Source organism: Neodiprion virginianus, chromosome 5 (assembly GCF_021901495.1).
Source record: "Neodiprion virginianus isolate iyNeoVirg1 chromosome 5, iyNeoVirg1.1, whole genome shotgun sequence".
NCBI classification, from domain to species: Eukaryota; Metazoa; Arthropoda; class Insecta; order Hymenoptera; family Diprionidae; genus Neodiprion; species Neodiprion virginianus.
Window position 1 is genome coordinate 18,670,100 of NC_060881.1, and position 20,383 is coordinate 18,690,482.

The 20,383-nt window shown below is 38.0% G+C and overlaps 1 protein-coding gene across 2 annotated transcripts; it reads left to right on the top strand.

Annotated features, from left to right (window-relative positions):
* Nucleotides 1-4,686: 4,686 nt before the first annotated feature.
* LOC124306159 (ATP-binding cassette sub-family C member 4-like) lies at nucleotides 4,687-19,883 on the top strand. 2 transcript variants are annotated; one of them, XM_046766451.1, is made up of 18 exons: nucleotides 4,687-4,818; nucleotides 5,163-5,248; nucleotides 5,669-5,813; nucleotides 7,007-7,117; nucleotides 7,507-7,882; nucleotides 8,743-8,874; nucleotides 10,232-10,423; nucleotides 11,158-11,466; nucleotides 12,456-12,896; nucleotides 14,142-14,447; nucleotides 14,721-14,855; nucleotides 14,960-15,476; nucleotides 15,616-15,846; nucleotides 16,852-17,088; nucleotides 17,174-17,436; nucleotides 17,957-18,402; nucleotides 18,801-18,930; nucleotides 19,028-19,883. In XM_046766451.1, exons 3-18 carry the CDS (start codon nucleotides 5,731-5,733, stop codon nucleotides 19,193-19,195), a joined length of 4,077 nt encoding a protein of 1,358 aa, XP_046622407.1. In that variant the 5' UTR covers nucleotides 4,687-4,818; nucleotides 5,163-5,248; nucleotides 5,669-5,730; the 3' UTR covers nucleotides 19,196-19,883. The 2 variants fall into 2 exon arrangements, with proteins under 2 accessions (XP_046622407.1, XP_046622409.1); XM_046766453.1 differs by lacking the exons at nucleotides 4,687-4,818; nucleotides 5,163-5,248; nucleotides 5,669-5,813; ... (1 more) ...; nucleotides 7,507-7,882; nucleotides 8,743-8,874 and adding an exon at nucleotides 9,798-9,821 and having other exon boundaries at nucleotides 19,028-19,882.
* Nucleotides 19,884-20,383: the final 500 nt, after the last annotated feature.

Here is a 20,383-nt window from a genome sequence, read left to right on the forward strand (position 1 = left end):
GTCGTGCGCATGACTCTTTTAACTAGTTTTGCCACTACTCCTTTTCCCTTTTGCAGATATGCCGCATCTCCCGATTTACCGTGATGTTTTTTGAAGTGTTTTTCAAACCTTAGAGCACTTGTAGCCCATTCAGCGGATGGTACTGTCAGATCACCATATGAGCGACGCTGAGTCCAGTTTGGAAGTGCATAATTGTGGTCTGCCATCCGTACGTAAAAATAATCACCAAGATTGGGATAGGTATCGCGGTATTTTCTTGCCACCCACCCAGCCAAGTAATTGATTGCGTCGTCTGCTGTTTCTCCTTTAAGGTAATTTCTATTACGAAAGCCGTGGTGATTGTCGCTGCTGCTACTAGAAGCAAGTGATGATGTACCGACACCATCAAGGATCTCAAAATCACTTCCAAGAAAACTTCGATTTCCAATTTAGGTTCAGGCACGCTGATCAAAGCTCGTTGAAGAACTTTTGCCACAACGTATTCGTCATGTGCAACATCGACAGTGTTTATATTTCTTTGTACAATACCTGGATTCCTTCCTGTAACAAAATATGTCGGACATACAAACATGAGTTCAATTTTTATTTCTTTATTCGTCTATATATTTATTTATTTATCCTAGGAGTTGCAAGGTATCTATCTGATTATTTTTTGTTTACTTCAGGTATCAGAGAACACTCACCCAGGACTATCATGCGTATTCTTAATAATGCATTCATTGGGGCAGGATGGTCATCTAATACACCGCGAGTTCTGAGCTGAGAGAAAAAATTTTCCAAGGAATCTCGATTCAGTTTGCGCGTCAGTATATATGATATATCATAGCGCACTTTTAAATCTTTTCGAAGAGCCTTTAATGAGTTGATCGACATCATTAAACCTTTTTGAAACGTTTGAAGTGGTTTGTTTTCAATACAGCGCATGAAGTGTATGGCTTGAAGCATTCTGTCGAGTATTTCAGTTTGCGCCTCCAGGTTCATTCCAAATCCACTTTTTGATGAAAAAACTGGTACTACAGGTCTGTATGAATTAATGACGCCAAACCATGAATTAACTAACTCAATAAAATCTCCAGTATTCATTGCGAGTTCCTTATCAACTGCAGGATGATAATGTTTCAAAGCAGTAGCAGTAGAGTGAGAAAGAAGTTGAGACGCAAGGGATACATCCTGTCGCCGACTGCCGTTACAGGCAATGTGGGCTTCGTTCAATTTATGGCAAACACTAACTTCGTGTCCAGTCAATTTAATCAATGCGGTTACTGGTTCCTTATCCACAATTATGCTGTTTTCTAATACAAAACCTGTTTCCATAAGCCAATTACTCATCAATTTTAGCAAGTGGGGAGCGTCGACGAAGAAGTGCACTTTATTATTCGTGATTGGATGAAGGAACCGCGGTTGTTTGATTGATACATTCAGATCACGCCAGATACTAATGTTTCCACCGCCACAGTGACTTACACAAACAACAACTTCGTAGCCAACAGAGTGCAGCTTTTTTAGTACAATATTCAAAATTTCTGACGTCATTTTTTGGTCAAAATCCAAGTATATTGGATGCTTCCACTTTCCTATTAAGCCTCTTGCCATGATAGCTTGCAGTTGGGAATGTGGTCCGACAACTTCATCGTTGAATTTGTCGTATCCGTACCCGTCTGAATTCAATACGTAAGGACTTAGGAAATGAAATACCGCTATGATCATTGATTCATATAAATAATCATCTTTACGTTTCCTTCACTTTCACTTCGTTGAACTGAATTACAACTAATTTTTCTCCTGGGGTCTTTTCACGTCCAGTTTCATCTCCATGAAATTGAAGACATTGTTCAATAGTCCTTGCCTCATCTGCAAAGTTGACAATCCAGGCAGTGGATAATTCAAGATTGATCTCATATAAATGTAGCATCGCTTACTAAAATATCTCAGGGTAAAGGCAGTTGAGATTTCTTCTGTAGTGCAATTGATTGGTTTTTATTTTTTTTTACCGAGCATAACGTTAAGCTGATTACATGTGAACACGGAGGACAAAACCTGTTTTATTTTCGAGGTTAATTCCTTTTCGAAATGCTTCTTCGATTTCAAATATCGGTTGAGATTTTGTAAACGTTTTATTGTGGACCTTGCAAGACGTTTCTCGGATGTTATTTGCCGTTGCAATTTTTCATTCTCAGTCTCAAGATTTTGAATTTTTTCTCTCAGAACATTAGCCTCGTTATTTTCGTTCGTTGTTTCATCAACTGCGGGTTGTAATGGTACGAGCATGTGTGCTCTCTTATGATAATTGCACGTCAGTAGGTTACGATACAGAGAGGGTGCAGCCATAATTTTTGGCGTGGACGTAACAAGTTTGTAGAAAATTATCTTATTGATATTTTTGTCATAAAACCAATCGTTTTAATTATATTCAAAAATGTGTATGGTTAACCTGGAATCACTGTTGTCACGAGTGCATTTACTCGAATAATATGGCACTAACAAAAGTTTACATTATAACAGAATATTATTTCAACGCAATCCACTGAATATTCTAGTTATAATGGAGTTATCACGATGAAAATTATGTAAAACCGTCAAGAAACATACCTACCGCTATGTAGAAGGATCTACGACGGCCTAACGCTACGTCATCAGTCTATCCCCACCACTGAACTTGTCCGTTAACATTGCGCTTATGGGATCTACACATCCTTCTGTAGTTTGATATCCTTGACCTGACACAGACTTATGCAAGATTTCGAATAATGTAGATTCTAATGTCAGACCCGCAGTCAAATGTGAAGGTGGACGCATCGTGACTGCAGTTTCAGCCTGTAGACAGATTTACCTCAAAATGCTACCAGGGCTATTGCCGTACTTCTGCGCAATTTCAATCCGCTGACGCTTGAGCAATTTTTCATGCTGTCAAATCGCGCATCGATTTTTAGCGAAAAACTTTTATCTTCCGTGGTAGCCGATCCCAGGAAAAAACATTCAGATCCAGTCACATCTAACTACAAGTGAATAACTATAAGATTGTAACGTGTCAGAATTCGTCTAGAATTTTTCCCGCCCGATTCCATGTACCCGATTCATACAATATCGTAAATTCATTCCGCCGATCGGCAAAGAAATGAGTGCGCTCGGTAAAACACTGTCGGAGCACGGCTGGAAACGCCGAGCTTCACATGACTTGCCGCGTGGTACCGACTCCGTCGCTATCGTCCCGCAAACAAATTATCATATCATCATCAATAAATAGGGCCTAATTGGTTGTATGAATCAGCCGATCAGAGCTGCTCATAAATATTGAGGTGGCACATCGCCGATTGTACTTCGATTCTTCTGACTGTCAAAATCTTTCGAATTTGCTCATGACGTTGGAAGTTAAATTATAGAATTCTTCTCATTGGCATGGGCTTTCGCGGATCATACTTGGGTCTTTCTGCTTGGCGGGTCTTCTGACATTACGAGTATAGGTGGCGCCCTGGTCGATTTTTGGAGATATATACGTCAACATCGAAATCGAGCAGGGCGTACAGTAGAAATTTCAAAACATAGGTTTTTTTTGCCTCAAAGATGCCTTAACTGCTGAAAAATTATATATTCAGAGGATTATGCTGGCGGGATCAATATCTTAGCACTTGAACCCCTACGACCTTAGTATCCATCATTTTTTTACGACTCAAAGGTTTCAAGTGATTCAGCCATCTCGGAACTTTTGGGACACTCTGTATTTTTATACGATTATTCGGAAGTATTGATCGATTTTCTAAACTCCCATGTCCTCATGAAGTTGGAACTTATTGATTCCATCAGTATTCTTCATGTTGATGCTCCACAAAGACAATATGGATAAATTATTACTTCTTTAATAATTTAAATCCTCAAATACAGTACAGTATGTACCTCAGAATGAGAATCTGACAACTCCATCAGATTTTTAACGTTGATCTCTCGCAAGGACATCGTTGTTGAATTATCGGAAATCTTGCACAACTTCGGCTACAACGCTACAATGAATACGATTTCCCTCAAAACTACAACGTGACAATTACATCAGTTTACTTGGTGTTCTAGTCACAAACAGTGGTATCTATATGTAGTTACGGTCTCGTTACCAACCAATACGTCGAGTCATTTTAACTAATTTCTCCGACTGGTACACTCGTTCTTCCTTATTTTGCCACATGTCTCGCAATTACCAACGCCTGAGACGCTATAGGAATGACATATCTTTCGTTGAAAATTCATCTGTTTCATTGACTAAAGTGTACTTTGTAGTGCAAAGTGTAATTTCACTGCGTATCGTTCCTCCTTGATAATAATTAAATAGCACATATGGATGAATAAAAAGATGTCAGTCAACATAATCATCACTTACAAATGATCACGATTGGACTTTTTATACTTGGCAGCCTCATCTAAACTCGGAGCACCGAAACTTCAGTAGCGATGAAACGCTTTTCATAGTATATATAATAGTAATTCAGTGACGTTAATTTTTTGAAACCATTGTTAAGCATTATTCCAAGATTCTCTGCAAACATGCATAATTTCCCAGTGTGTGAGGAAAAATAAATTATTTCTCGGCGCGTAGACTTTTCGAATCCATATCTGCCTTTCTGCAGATAATAAATTGACGAGCGTGCTCAACATATCAGGAAGAGTAGCTCGAACGATGTGAAAGAAATTTTGGATAGTAAAAAATCGAGTAGTCGATTGCAATATTTTACCACATCCAGTTAAAGAATTGTGGCGGACACTGTGATTAAAAAAAATCTATATTAGGCGTGTAGTGATTAAAAAAAAATGTTTGAAAATGTTGAAAAAAAAGTAAGTGAATTCTGCAGACGCATATGATGAATAAATTCAATTTCATAGAATTTCCGCATTTTACGGGTAATTTTTCATTTCCTTTATTCCGTATCGTCGATATTTTTTTCACGCATCAAGTGCTAACTCGCCAATACTTGCATTATCTCGCACAAATCATATATTGCAATAGATGTACGCATCTACAAGACTGATAATAGTTTAGTATTAATATTCCCATTAGACGTTGAGCATGATGACTTTCACGGCATTTGCTAAAGTTGACCTCAATATATTTGATATTCTTTTCAAACTCGGAACACCTGATCTCACAGTCTGCAGCCAATTGATCGTTCCAATTACAGAAGACGTTACGTCGTCGTTACGTGCGAGTGGGTTGAATTGGATATAATATGAAAGGAAATATGTGAAATCAATAGTGCTAAGAACAGTAAGTTACCGCGTGTGTATTGAAAGTGATGAATTTTTGCAATTACGTATATATTTTGTTGATCGGTTAGCGAATTTGGATGAGGGATTGGAACTTTGAATGGTTTATATTTTATCTAGAATTTTTTACGGATGCTGTTAACATATTTTAAACAATTTCAGATCACATATTCTACCACTTTTTTCAACATTTCATTACCAATTATATTCAAGAATTTTGCATTACAGTTCAGTTTTCTTGAATTTCTTTTTACATTTTTGAATTACATTCTTTTTTTAGAGAGTAACGAATCGCTACAAATTCCGGATAGGCAAAACAAGAAATACTCGAAATTAGTAATTTACGAATTAGAAAAGCCGGTGAGGAAAAAAACAATTGTTGCCAAAACAATATTGACTTTAATTTTTTTTCACTTATCAGGTTGAAAGAAATAGTAAATACAACAGGAAACTATTGTTATACATAAAAGAAAAAAAGTTGTTATGGACGTCAGGGATCGAAAAGAATGCAGGCGCCGGAAAAATATTGAAGAATCGTCCAATTTTTTGAGCGCACTGTTTTTCGGGTAAAGTATGATGATTATTCCATTGTCATCAATGTCATAAATCATCCCCAAAAAATTACAAAAAACGACATTAGTTGCTCCAGCTCCAAAAAATGATCTTCATTTGGAATCGAAAAAATTCATCTTGCAAAATTAGGTATAAAAATAATGGAAAATGTTTTTTTTTCGAGGAGATGATTAACACTCAAAGTAAACATGACACATAATGTCGAATTCTTTACGGACCAAATTGGAGAAATATCATGTACCATATTATATATATTATATACGGTTCAAAATGGTAAAATATTTAATTTCGAAATATTTCGAGTACGTGATCAGCTACGATTTGAAACTCAACGGTTTCTCAATGTTCGAATACTCACAGATTAATTCGTGGACGCCGTTTTTATCCACATTTTAGAAATATTTATCGGCACATAAAGGCGGCCGTGAGGAGTAATCCACGTTAACTCGATTGGGCCCTTATTTCACAGATTTACCCAAAGTTTTATTGTGGTTGCTCACTCACTGTATGAAATATTTGTCAATTATTATTGATGTTCTTTCAGCTCTCGTTTTCGAGGTAACGAATTTCGACGTCTTCGTATTCAAACTTTTCAAACGATTGTATGTCGAAATTGAAGGATTCTGTGGCAAAAATATACACCACAGAAAGGACTGCTTTTTATCTTTCCTATGCGAATAAGTGAAACATTTTTTTTTGGGGGTTACGGAATAGATAGTTACAATCAAATAAATAGAAAATCTCGTTATACCAAAAACCCCGGCGGAAGCGGAAACTTTCAATACTTTGTTCAAGATACTTTGAGCCTTTGTTTAGAAGTTACAGAGTTTTAAGAACGGATAAGGATTTTCTATTTTTTTATAAATGCATTCTTTTATGAATTTCAGTAACTGTATCGAAAACTCTACGGATCCTAACACTCGTTTTCAATCATTCCAACCAAAAGTAAAAAGTTTACAATTATCAAAGATGATCTCATCGAACCGCGTTCGTGCCAACAATTCTCTGAATGTGATACGGTGGTTTGCTTCTTCGACACAAAAACTACACTGCTTCATACCGATGATAGACGGTGAAGCATGCGTAAAAAAGTATTTTGCATCCGTTGAACACCAAGTCCACCATATATTGAAAACCAATATCAAAAGTACAATCATCGTCACATGTTGAACATATTTGCATACAGATGGACACTGCCAATTTTCTGGAAGGGGGCGAAGCATGATTTACAGATAACAGATTTGTACGATCCCTTGAAATCCGATGAATCTGAACAACTCGGCGATCATCTGGAAAGGTAATTCTGTATCCGAAAAATTATACTGAAAAGTTCAACGCAAGATAGCTGTTTTTATATCATAGGACCACTCTCTTACAGCAGAGTGTGTAGTGATAAATACTTTGAGTACGTTTGAAATAAAAAAAAATTAGGTTAACAATATTCGCACAAACTTCTATTGCCTCAAATAGTTTTCTAATTTTGAATATTCCGAACAGCTATTAATACGATTATTATTATCAGTGATATCGCACATAATTCGGAACATTTGTGGTTCCACGATATTTTACCAAATCTAGGGTGTTATTTAGTTATTTAGGGTGATCATAATCGGGCTCAAATTCATCGAGTTTACAGCTGTCTGCTTTCCTGGAAATGAATGTAAGTCTGTTTATTTATGGAATCAGAGAGTGGATCAAGGAATTGGCTAAATCTGAAGCGACGAGGATCCTGAATAAAGATGGCGAAAAGAAGCGAACGAGGCAACCGAGCCTTGGATGGGCGCTAACGCGGATGTTCTGGCTGCCTTACATGGTTCAAGGGCTGTTCGTTTTCTTCCTCTGCGTGGTTCTATACATCGTTGAACCGGTTCTCCAGGGGTGGATCATCGAGTACTTCGATCGGGTCGAAAGTGGCATCACACGAAGCATGGCTCTCATTTACGCCGGACTTTTGGTCCTCGTGATATTCGTCGGCATACTCATCATGCATCACACTGATCTCCGCACACAGCAAATCGGGATGCGCGTCAGGGTTGCCTGCTGTTCTCTGATTTACAGAAAGGTAATCAGTCGCGTGAATCGATTGGAAAATATGATAAAAATCCTGATACACGATTACAAAGAGTCTTGGACATTACTTGGGAAAGTATCGAGCTTGTATTGCCTGGCGATATGACAAAACAAGAAGAATCCCAGGGTACTGAAAAATGTTAACGGGGGACTCCGGTGAGAGTTTGATAACAAAATTGAAATTATGGCAGTACGCGTCCTAATAAAAATTTTTATCTTCTGCTATGGAATTGTACGCGCAAGCAACTTTTTGCAGCAAGTTTTCAGCGCGTAAAAAGTTCCTTGGGTATTTCACACTTTCATCCTTGCTTTCATCGCGGAAGATTGAGGTCTTTTTTTAGGTCGCACACTGGCATAATCTCAATTCTGTTGTAAGGAATTTTTTATCACATCTTTTTCAATCATTTGAAAATCGAAAAACTCGATATTATCGAAATTCTATCGGCATTCCTCCTTAAAAGAAGCTAGAAATGTGATGGTTTCAGCTGTTTCTTGAAAATCCAGAAAAACGCAGAAATTTTCGGCGCTGGTGCATTTGAAAAATTTGGAAAAAATGCACGGCAGCTGCAATCAACTCTGATTACGACCCATTGAATCGTGAGAATCAAATCTGAGTTGTTTACAGAAAAGACGCTTTCGAGATATAAAATCTGTGTTCGAATCAGATGAAATGTCAATCTGCCAATAGATACACAATTCAATGAAATTTTGTTCTTTTTCACACGTTTATAAAGAGTTAAATATCTCAGATTGTTTTGCAAAATTTAAGGAGTACTGGATAGACAAGACTGCACGCAGGCGAGAAGTAAGGTGTTATAAGTATCAACCGCATTTGAATCCTTGCATTTTCAGGTTTTACGTCTTGATCAAAATGCGGTCCACAACACTGCAGCTGGCAAAGTTGCAAATTTAATAAGCAACGACGTGGCTCGATTTGACAGCATTTTTACATTCCTTCATCATTTTTGGATCATGCCAATACAGGTAATATTACAAAGTAATAAACTATTTCATTCGGGTAGGTCGTGATTTTTGACATAATCTCTACAATTCCCAAAGTCGAAATTTTCTTGATCCCACGAATTGAATAATCCTGTTGTGTTTAGTAATTATCAAATACTGCCAGTGAAAGATCTGTCGATAAAACCACAGCAACGGTAATAAATGAGAATGCTTAAGATTTTTGAGTAGATTATAGTACACTATTATATATAGTACACATTATAATACACGCTCATAAACAAATTGCAACAGCTTAATAAAGTCCGAGCCGAAGATACGTACAATCGTGTTTGAAGTGTTACAATTTTTCAGGTAAAATATAAGTATATGTTCACTCAAGACAGAAGTGATTAAATATATCACTTCCTTAAAATTATGGTTGAAAAAATGATAACCTCATGTAAGAATCGTTCTCCACCGACTGACCCGCATTTTTTTTTATCCTCTCGGATCTGTTTCATAATTGGTTGTAGGTACCTATATTAATACTACTTAAAGGTAATGTCGGTGAATTTTTCCAGATTTTTTAATTTTACTTAAATACACATAACTTAAATAAACATAACTTACTTCTGTTAAGATTTTTCTTTGAGTACGTAACAAGAACGGAGAAAAATTCACAGAGAATACCTCTGAGTATTACTACTATTCAACCAATTATGGAACAGATCCGAGAGGATAAAAAATCAAAAGTGGCTGAGTTGGTGGACAACGCCTCACAAATAGATGAAGAAAAATGATTTCAGAATATACTGGTAAGTCCTGTGTCGAAACCTCGATATATGTTTAAGGTTTTTGTATACTGAGAGAAAATTGTTCAACTCATCAGGCTGCGTACGTGTAAAATAATCAAACTAAGTATATCTTGTTTGTACAGAAAGATGTATTATTCGGTGAAAGGGTGCTGCGGGAATTTTTGTGTCTGCAAGGTAGGGGAGCCAACTTACTTGAAACAGATTATGAGACGTCAAACGAGTTGAAATTACATTGTTACGATGACTTTCATCGGTCCTTAGTCGTCATTCAGTGAACGACAAAAGTTTGCAAAGCCTTTCTGAATTGCTACACAAACTGTTTAGTCAGATCTGCTTGACTTGAAAAAAATTCGCATCTTCTGCATAATCTCTGCAAGCCGAGTTTGACAGCTCATGTTTGAATTGATCGGCCTGCATTGAAATATGATAAGGCTCACGCATGCGCAGTCGAACGATCAGTTTGCTGAGTTTCACCGTTTCTTCTCGGTGATTCGCAAATGCTTGGCAAAAAAATTGAAACGTATATTCATTTTAAAACTTTATGTAAAACGCTTTCGACGTTTTATGGTTTTTGTAAACTTTAGCTGGCGATAACTGGATACGTGATGTGGCTATCAATTGGCGTCGCCGCGTTGATAGGAATCGGAGCCATGGTGACCCAGACGCTGCTTCTGCAAGGGTATTTCAGTCACGTCGGTGGAAAGTTGAGGGCTAAAATTGCCAGGAAAACAGACGAGAGGGTGCAACAGATGACCGAATTGATTTCTGGAATACAGGTGATCTTACAGGCAGACCCGTATTATTGGCAATTTTTGATTCTTTGACCAAAAGTTTCAACTTTCATATCATACTCGAAGTGGAATACAATGCACAACAAGTTTCATTTGTCGAAATTTTCAATTTGCTTTTTTAAATAAGTAACTGTCTTGCCTAAGAAATAAAGAAAAAACAAACGGGGCTCGTGTACTTTACTTGAAATTCAAAATTAATATGACGATTTCCTGCGGTCCGGCAAACTGTAATATTTTTGTTCCTTCTTTATGGTCACATTTTTTTCCGAAATTTGACGGCTTATCGATAGGTATCGAAATCGTGTGGAATATTTTTGAATCCAGTGAAAATATTGGAATGTATACATATTTTTCGAAACGCTTCTTGAGATCTTTAAAGTCACTGAAATTTATTGAAATCGGTTGGGATCCTAGACTCACGAATCGAAAGCAGACTAAATCTCCCGAATCAATTTCATATTTGTGTTAAGTATAAAGCCGGTAAAATTCTGAAACTCACCGGAATTTTTGAAATCCATCTGATGTCGGTCATCACAATTATTCACATGGAATGGCTGGTAATATTCCTGAAACCTGCGTGTAATTTAAGTTGTATTTCAGCGTTCGGTGCATGTATTTCATTTCAAGCAAAATACAAGTCTAGTGCAATAATAAGTAAAATTATTTTTCATCCTAAAGGTATAACCAACTAAGTTGGAATTTTTTTAATTACGTTGCAGGTGGTAAAAATGTATTCCTGGGAAAAACCGTTCATCAAAATGGTATCAAAAGTCAGAGATTTGGAGCTGAAATTTATAAGCTACGCTTCGTATTTGAGAGGATTTAATTGGAGCATAATAATGCTGTCGGGAAGAATCACCCTCTACTTGACGCTGATAAGTTTTGTCCTCAACGGAAATACGATTACAGCGGAAACGGCTTTCGTTAGCGTTGGTCTGATAAACGCGCTGAGAATATCATGCGGAGTTTACTTTCCCCTGGCGCTCATCCTTGCCGGTGAAGCCGCTGTGTCCTTGGACAGATTAACAGTCAGTAATTCTATAATCGTATTACATCAACCAGGGAGATCTGTTTAGGCTTTCGTATATCTATTCGCATTTTGCGAGACAAGCGAATCCATTAAACCTTGATTCCGAGGACAAAGATATCGGCTTTATAAGCTCACCCGGCAAATTTGATGAAATCTGGTTTTACCACGATATACAAATCGGGCATTCCATAAAGTATTGATCAAGATCGGAAATTTTTCATTTAGTCTAAATTATTTCTTGCAGAAGTACTGGTCGAATGACAATGCTTTTATGTTTTCCATATATCTTCAAACATCCGTGTGTGATAATGAGATATTGTCATTTTAGGACCGCCCATGTTTTTAAATCCAAAACAGTTTGCAAAATTCTGCGAAAATACAGCAACATTTTCCAGCCGTATTCAAAGATTGAGATATCAGTACAGCGAAAGTTGGATTTCAGAAATGAATAAAAATCAAAAATTACTCCTGAAATGCATTTTTCATATGAAAATGATCGACAAAGTTCCCGATAATATGGGTAAAAACTGTAACATCTCAGACATGAATGATTGAGAACAACCTTAAGAATCAGCACTTGTTTTTTGATCAGTACTCGCGTCTCAAAAATTCGAGATTCAATCGGAAATACTGTTTTCTGATCCTGATCGATAATTGGTTGAATAATACTGTAGATGTACTAATCGAAACCCGTTGTGAAAATATTATCTCAAAATTTAACCAAAAACCGTAAAACTGCGTTTAGGCAATAATTTTCATACAGCTGAATTAAGATTCCAAACAGCTTCCCCGAATTTTCGAAAATATTTGTTCGTTCTTATTTTAATCGTGGAACTAAAATTGTACTACATGAATCTTATAGTCGTTCATGTGACAGCCTGATTGTGAAAATGAACACGTTTTAGTTTTTCAAATTCAAAATCCAATCTTATTTTGCGTAGACTTGACTAATTTACAACTGCAAAACCGATGATCTTGATTGAACAGGAGTTCTTACTTCTGGACGAAGTTAAATGCGTGGAAAAAGCTCGAATCGCCTGCACCGGAAACAAGCCTGGCAATGTGGATAGATTAGAAATACTTGAAAACGGAGTTGGAATACGGATGGACACGGTCGCGGCGAATTGGATTTTCGGCAACCTTCCTCCAACGCTGTCCGAGGTTTCTCTGGAAGTGAAAAACCGATGTTCGTGCGCGCTTGTCGGACCGGTTGGATCGGGCAAGTCGTCACTGCTGCATCTGATTCTGGGAGAGCTGACGGTTGGCGCTGGGAAGATGTCGTTTTTCACGGGGAAAGAAAGTGAAGCCGAAATAACCAGTCGGGATATTCGCGTCTCTTACGCCAGTCAAGACCCCTGGCTTTTCTCCGCTTCAATACGCGACAACATTCTGTTCGGTCTGCCGTACGAGAAGAAGCGGTACCAAGAGGTGCGTTTTCTGTTATTATTATGCAATTCGAAGGAATTTCAGAAATACGGAATTCTGCAGAATGTAACCGAATAACAAGCTGCTTATCTGGCTGACACTAATTGGACAGCTTGCGAACTTGACGCTTGAATGCACGTTTTGAGTTCAGAATACATTATGTGACACTTTTTTTTCTGCATGCTTAACATTCAATGACTTGGAGTCTACTGAAGCGATCGAATCCAAAATCTCATCCGCTCTCAGCTTAAAAGGCCCGCGTTTATTGAGACCAAAATCATGAAAATCCGTTGATCCGTTCTCGAGACATCATGATAGGAATATTTTTTTTATTTTGTTTAGCAAAAACATTGAAAACCACCGGGCTTATCAGCCTTAGAATCTGATCGTTTCACAGTTCAGAAGTGACGAGTTTATTGAAACCAGAATTATCAAAATTCATTGATACGTTCGCAAAGTGTTGTAAAATTGTATTTTCAATTTGGTTTTCGAAAAATTCAGGAAACAGGAAAATACAGAAAATCAAAATAGTTTTTAGCGAAAAAAGCCGCGTTGATCGAAACCGAGATCATTAAAATCCGTTGATTCGTACTCGAGATATCATAATTTGGATTAATTTTTTCTAGTATTTTAACGAAGTTTTCCATTTAATTTTTGGCGTGAAAGACGAACAAAGAAGTAAAGGCGCTTCGCGGTAACTTTCAGGATTTATCAGTAAAAGAACTTGCAATTGTTTACTTCTTTGCCCGAAGATTTTACCATCTCGATTTTGCGCAAATTGAAGGCACTTCTTGCTTCTTACTCTGTAACGGCAAGCATCATTTCGACTGATTTTCATTTGGAAAATATTGATTTGATTTAAATCTTTAACTGAAAAACTAGCTTTCACCCACTTTCAAGACTGAGAACGTCCATCAATTACGAGTGTTTGTAGATGAATCTAGATTTCATTCGCCTTTTGAGATAGAAAAGGTACTTGTGTTTACTTCTAGTCAGTTTTTCAAACCAAAAAGTCACTTAACCACACCGCTGTAAATCTAAATTTCAAAATCTTAGATTTTTTTCTTCATTTACTTCCGACTGTCCATAAAATCAGAATCATATACCATCCTATCGAAAACCTAAAAATTTCCTCATCTTTGAAAATTCTACTCGAAGACCTTTGTGCCACTGAATTGAGCTGAAACTTGAAATTTCCAATCCGTTTCAATGATTCTGTTAATCAGGATAAACAACTTCCATATACAGGTGACCAAAGCCTGCGCCCTGCTCAAAGATTTTGACCAACTGTCGCAAGGGGATCTGAGTCTTGTCGGCGAGAGGGGAGCTTCTTTGTCAGGAGGTCAGAGGGCTCGAGTGAACTTGGCAAGAGCCGTTTACAGGGACGCCGATCTTTACTTACTCGACGATCCTCTCAGCGCTGTGGATTCTCGAGTTGGTCGTCACCTTTTCGAGAAGTGCATCAATGGTTTCCTAAAGTCGAAAACACGGATCATAGTTACTCATCAGCTTCAATATCTCGAACAAGTCGACACTGTTATTTTCGTTAATCGCGTAAGCTCAAGAAATGCTTTGTAATGTGCAATATGATCAAGGAATTCATCATCGAGTCACTTGAAATCAAGTCGTCGAATTGTCACAGACACTAGACGTTTTCTGGATTCCCAACTACAAAATCATATGTTCTTTTCCAAGTTCGTCGTGAAGTGACCACGAATTCTTAGAGTCTCCGGGTCGAACGTACATTTCGTAACAGAATACATAACCCTGTCCGTATTAATTATTACCTACATGCGGTGTCTGAATTACACTTGCTGCCTATTTCAGGGTACCGTTGAATGCCAAGGAACGTTCCAGGAGTTGAATTCCTCAAACTTCCGAAATTTGATTTTCGAGAATTGTGAAAAATCCGACGATGCCGAGTCCACGGAAAAAGTGGACGCAAACGCGACAGAATTTGAGGTACTTTTGTACACGTGACGAATTTCAACTTTGCAAATATTGGTATTGACATGAAAATTTCAGAGAACAACTGGAATTAATTGAAAAATCAATTGTGTTTTCAGACAAAGGACGTAGTTCCAGGTAACGATGAACAGCGACTAAAACACACCGAGAGTATGCAGGAATTGGAAAACATAGACGATGAGGAAATGGCAACGGGATCAATATCAAGCGAAGTATACCGAGGCTATTTTTTTGCTGGTGGAAATCTGTGCACACTGACGATCGTCGTTCTGGCCTTCGTAGCCGGACAAGTGGCGGCCAGTGGATGTGACTATTGGATGACGTATTGGACCAACCAGGAAACTCTCAAATCCACGTTGCAATCTAACAAATCCGTCGTCGGTGACATGGATTACAATAATTCCGTATCGCAGTGGGTCGATGAACGCGGATTGTTGCGACAAGATGTGGGAATTTGGGTCTATACCGCTTGCATCGCCGGATGCACCATCATCGTCGTACTGAGCAACATACTGTTCGTCAGGATCAGCATGAACGCAAGTCGCAATATACACAATGCCATGTTCTCGAACATTTTGGAAGCAACAATGAGGTTCTTCAACACTAATCCATCTGGTAGGTTTTCAATATCAGATAGCATGTTTGTGGAAATAAATTCCTTCCACCAGTTTTGGGTAAGGCAACTACTCTGACTCTTAATGATAGTTTTTGGTATAGGGTCTTGCGTTAATACATTCAAGAAATTTTTATTCAGGTAGAATCCTGAACCGATTTTCAAAGGACGTAGGTGCGATGGATGAGATACTACCAAAGGCAATAATGGAGATGATTATGATTTTTACTACAGTGATTGGATCGCTAGCAATGGTATTCATTGTCATCAACTGGATGATCATTCCGGCAATCGTTGTAGGGGGTGTTTTCTATCCCATGATGATTTACTACATTAAAACTGCGCAGGGTCTAAAGAGATTAGAGGGCATCAGTAAGTGATAGTTGAGGAACCATTATGCGGCAAAAACTGACTTTTATGTGACGCAGATATCAATGTTTTCCTTGAGTGCCCTAAATTTTGAAGGTGTCACGAAATTGATGGTTGGTGTTTACTATTTGAACATCAGCAACCACATTTCACATAACTAATTAGTGGGCACCATATACGTCGGTCAGCGTATGCTCATTCCGAAGCAAAACCACTCCCAAGAACAGAGGTACGCTAATCACTTATATTATAACGTTCGCCTGTTTTCTAGGGCAATTTTCTTGTGAAAATACCACACCGATGAATGATTTTGTCATCAAAATAGCATTACATACGTATAAGGACGAAATCGTCGAATTCTGTTAACCCTCAGCTGGCACACTTCCCCAGCATAACATAAATGGCATACTGGGACGTCTCATACCACAACCACTAAAATGCATATCGCGAGTCAATTACTGGTTGTTTCAAATTTCAAAAATTATCAGCGTATCTTACAACTGTTTTTCAAAACATAATACAGGTTATTTTGAAGAAATCAACACTAAGTCTGGAAAAATATTGAAACTCCAAATACATCGGAAAAACAAGTTGTTTTTTCTTTATATTTTTTCAAACATTTCTTTCTCCAATCTCATTAGTTTAAAAAGAGCGTGAGCAAGGGCGTCACGTTTCGTACTCGACAAAGCCAGCTAAGGGTTAGTGATGTTGATTTAGAGAATCACGCTTGTGTCTCGTGACTTTTTCTCGACTCTTCCTCTCCCCCATGTGACAACGCGTGATGATTGCACAGGCCTCCCCACCCCCCTAACAGTGTTACGTGTTTTATGATCGGCCCTATAAAACGAGGTTCCTGACGTTCAAAAAGTAAACCACTATCATGGATTTTTCAAAATCTTCCAAACTTATGGTAATACAGAAAAAAAAATATTTTCATTTCATGATAAAAGCCTTCAGGCTTTGAAATTTTAAGAGTACTGTGAAATGTTGTGCGGTTGACCATTTCAGCGAAGAGCCCCGTTTTTTCGCTCGTCAGTTCAACCCTTGATGGACTGGTAACAATACGAAGCAGTGGACCCTTGGTCGAAAACTTGCTGCGAAAAGAGTTCGACCTTCATCAAGACACGCACACCACCGCTTGGTATCTGACTATTGCCACATCAACTGCCTTCGGTTTTGCCCTTGATTTAATTTCGTGGCTTTTTATCGCTTGTGTTTGCTTCTCGTTGGTTTTGATGGATAATGGTCAGTGTAATGTTCCGTTTTAATTATTTTATACTGCAGATAAGTGCAGCGATAAAATCTGGAACCTCATTGCTACGATTTACAGAAAACACTTCCGGAGGGCTTGCTGGACTTGCTATCTCACAATCACTTATCTTGAATGCTATGGTTCAAGAGGGCATGAGGAACATCACTATCGTAATTTCTCAGATGACTTCGGTCGAACGACTGCTACAGTACACCAATCTACCCAAGGAGGGACCATTCGATTTCGACAACTCTCCTCCATCGAATTGGCCCTCGATGGGCTCTCTTGTCTTCAAGAATGTCTCTATGACGTATTCAAGCGACAAGCCTCCGGCATTGAAGGTGAGTGCAACATAGTTATTTACTGGTGCTCTCAATTTATAGTCCCCATTAATATACCCAGGCGTCAAAGGCTTCAACAAATTATAAGTGTGTACATTTGACCTAAGTTCTTGCGAGGATTTTCATATCCGTTATGAAATTTCAAGAAATTCAAAACGTGTCATCACCTTGATCTTATGATTATGCGGAATCCTATGAGATTTACAGGACCTCATAGAGCTTTAAAGGAATTTATGGGACTTTATATGGTTCCGTAAAATTGGTTCACAAAAGTCAAAGGACTCCATGGTAGCCCATAACTAGGATTTCATGAAATTTTGAACTCAGGTGTACACCGAAGTTCGAGTGTAATCAATGCCTCGATTTGAACGACCTGTTCTTCTCTACGTTTCTCATGTTTATCTCGTGATACTTTTTTTCTCTCAGGCTAGACTTTAAAACAATACAACTGCAGATGTACCATGAGTTTTTACAGAGTTGACAGTTTTCATGGCCGCATTTCTCTTTCGATCAACCGCAGGGTCTGAACTTGAACATTCGACCCGGCTGGAAAGTGGGAGTTGTGGGAAGAACCGGAGCTGGAAAATCCTCGCTGATTTCCGCGCTGTTTCGTTTGGTTGGAGACGGACTAGATGGGGAAATTTTTCTGGACGGAATAAGCACCAAGACCATTGGGTTGAACGACTTGCGGTCACGGATCTCGATCATTCCCCAGGAGCCAATTCTGTTTTCCGCGAGTCTGCGGTACAATTTGGACCCGTTCGAACAGTATTCGGACGCAGAGCTGTGGAACAGTATTCGGGAAGTGGAACTTGGCGGCGTCATATCTTCCCTCGACTTTTCCGTCGCCGGAGGCGGAGCCAATTTCAGCGTTGGACAACGCCAGCTGATCTGCTTGGCCAGAGCCATCCTCAGGAATAATCGGCTGCTCGTGCTCGACGAAGCTACTGCCAATGTTGATCCCAAGTTAGTAAATTCATCATAACATCGATTGTGAAATTGTATTGTCCGCTTATGAATTAATTGAAAAAAACGCCCTCCATTCATCCATGAAAATTACTTCCATTTCTTTTTTCTCGGCTTCTGGGTGAGCTGACTTTGGCTTATACCTCTAATGACACTGCAGAGATGTTGCGGAAACTTATTAAAAAATTGTATGAAAATCGGTTATGGAGTTGTTGAGATTATTGTGTATACAAGTGCGCGTCTAAATTTAATGCAGCGATATTTTTTCGAATGCAGCAGAAGAGATCAGTAACTTGATACTTATGTTTCAAGAAGAACCAGACAAATCAGGTGTTTTATGAAACTGCATAGAGAAATTTGCTTTCAATTAGTCAATTCGATTTGTTTTAATTCCACAGCACCGATGCCTTGATACAAAGAACCATCAGACGAAGGTTCGTTGATTGCACCGTGTTGACAGTGGCTCATCGGTTGAACACGATAATGGACAGTGATCGAGTTCTGGTCATGGATGGCGGCCGCATCGTGGTGAGTGTATAATTTTCAGTTAGTTGTTGCAAGAATCGATTGTACAAGTAGAGCATCGATGATAAAACGGTACTCATTCTTCACGATGTTACAACAGGAGTTCGACCATCCGCATTTGCTGTTGAAGAATGGCGATGGTTACTTTTCGCAAATGGTTCAACAAACCGGAAAAACGATGGCGGAAGAATTGGCAAAGATTTCTGAAAGCGCATTTCCTGAAACTTCGGAAATCGCGAGCGATGTAACAAATGATGGTGTAAAATAGAATGAGAAGATCCCTTTTCAATAATTTTGCGTCCTTCATTTATTGTACGATCAAGTTGCTTGTCTGAAGTTTCACAATAACAAATTCCACTATTGCTGTACTTATGCGCAATTTCAATCCGATAACTCTCAACAATTTTTCATAATGTGGAATGGCACATCGATACATATAAGAATCTCAGATTTCTATATTAAACATTAAAAAAAAAAGACTATAAAAACTATTGACATCCAATAAGATTAAATTATGAATAATCAACAGTAAGATGTAACCATTCATAATCATATATCTACTTGCAGTTATAACCCTGGACATGGGTAATTAGATTTTAAGATCTAGGTTGAATTGAACAATTTTTCCTCGAAAATTTAATGATCGGGTGCAATTACGTCTGCTAAGCATAACAATCTGAAATTGGTTAGACGATTTTAATGCATCTTTGAAAAGTGAATATTCGTATGCAAAGGTTCTTTGTAAAATAGTATTTATTCGTTACATCGAAGGTGTTACATACTTCAGAATTTACTAGTTACACTCCTCCGCGGTCTCTATACCAAAATTTTTTCACATGTACATAGAATTTATATACAAATTTATGCGAAACGAGTGATATGCGTAAAATTTATGAAATCGCATCATCTCATCAACGGATTTGTTCCGATGAAATATCATTTTTGTAACAGAAATATGAAATAATCAATAATAAAAATGTAACTAGACTCGTGAAGCGAGTCCCGTATGATTTCCGAATATAAGATTTTTCACATCCTGTAATGTCTTACTTCAATAACGATTCAATCATGTTTTGAAGGATTAATCGAGAATATCAGCAACTATGTCAATGTTTTCAATACACATAAATATAATGAGAGTTCGTAATTTTCAGGTGAAAAGCTTACGCTTTAAAAAATATTCAACAAGGGAATAACCGACTTTTATTCCTGTGTTGCATATAGGACTTTATTTTCGACTCAACTCTGGCACATTATTGACTTAGCGAGTCTTACAGTAGTCGTCAATGATGTACAACATCTAACCTCGGTAACAAACAAAATTTTCATAATAACATTACAGTCGTGCATGGCAATGAGTCGTGTTGTTCAAGAATAAGGTTAGCAGAACCATAATGTAAACAAACAGAAAACATATTCAAGGTGACGTCACAGCGGCTTGATATTTTATCCTTCA

Bases quoted from the DNA above. Each gene is read 5' to 3' on its own strand.
- LOC124306159 (XM_046766451.1), top strand. From the start codon at position 5,731: ATGGACGTCAGGGATCGAAAAGAATGCAGGCGCCGGAAAAATATTGAA. The intron at 14,448-14,720 runs GTAAGCTCAAGA...TGCCTATTTCAG, and splicing joins CTGTTATTTTCGTTAATCGC to GGTACCGTTGAATGCCAAGG. The intron at 14,856-14,959 runs GTACTTTTGTAC...TTGTGTTTTCAG, and splicing joins CAAACGCGACAGAATTTGAG to ACAAAGGACGTAGTTCCAGG.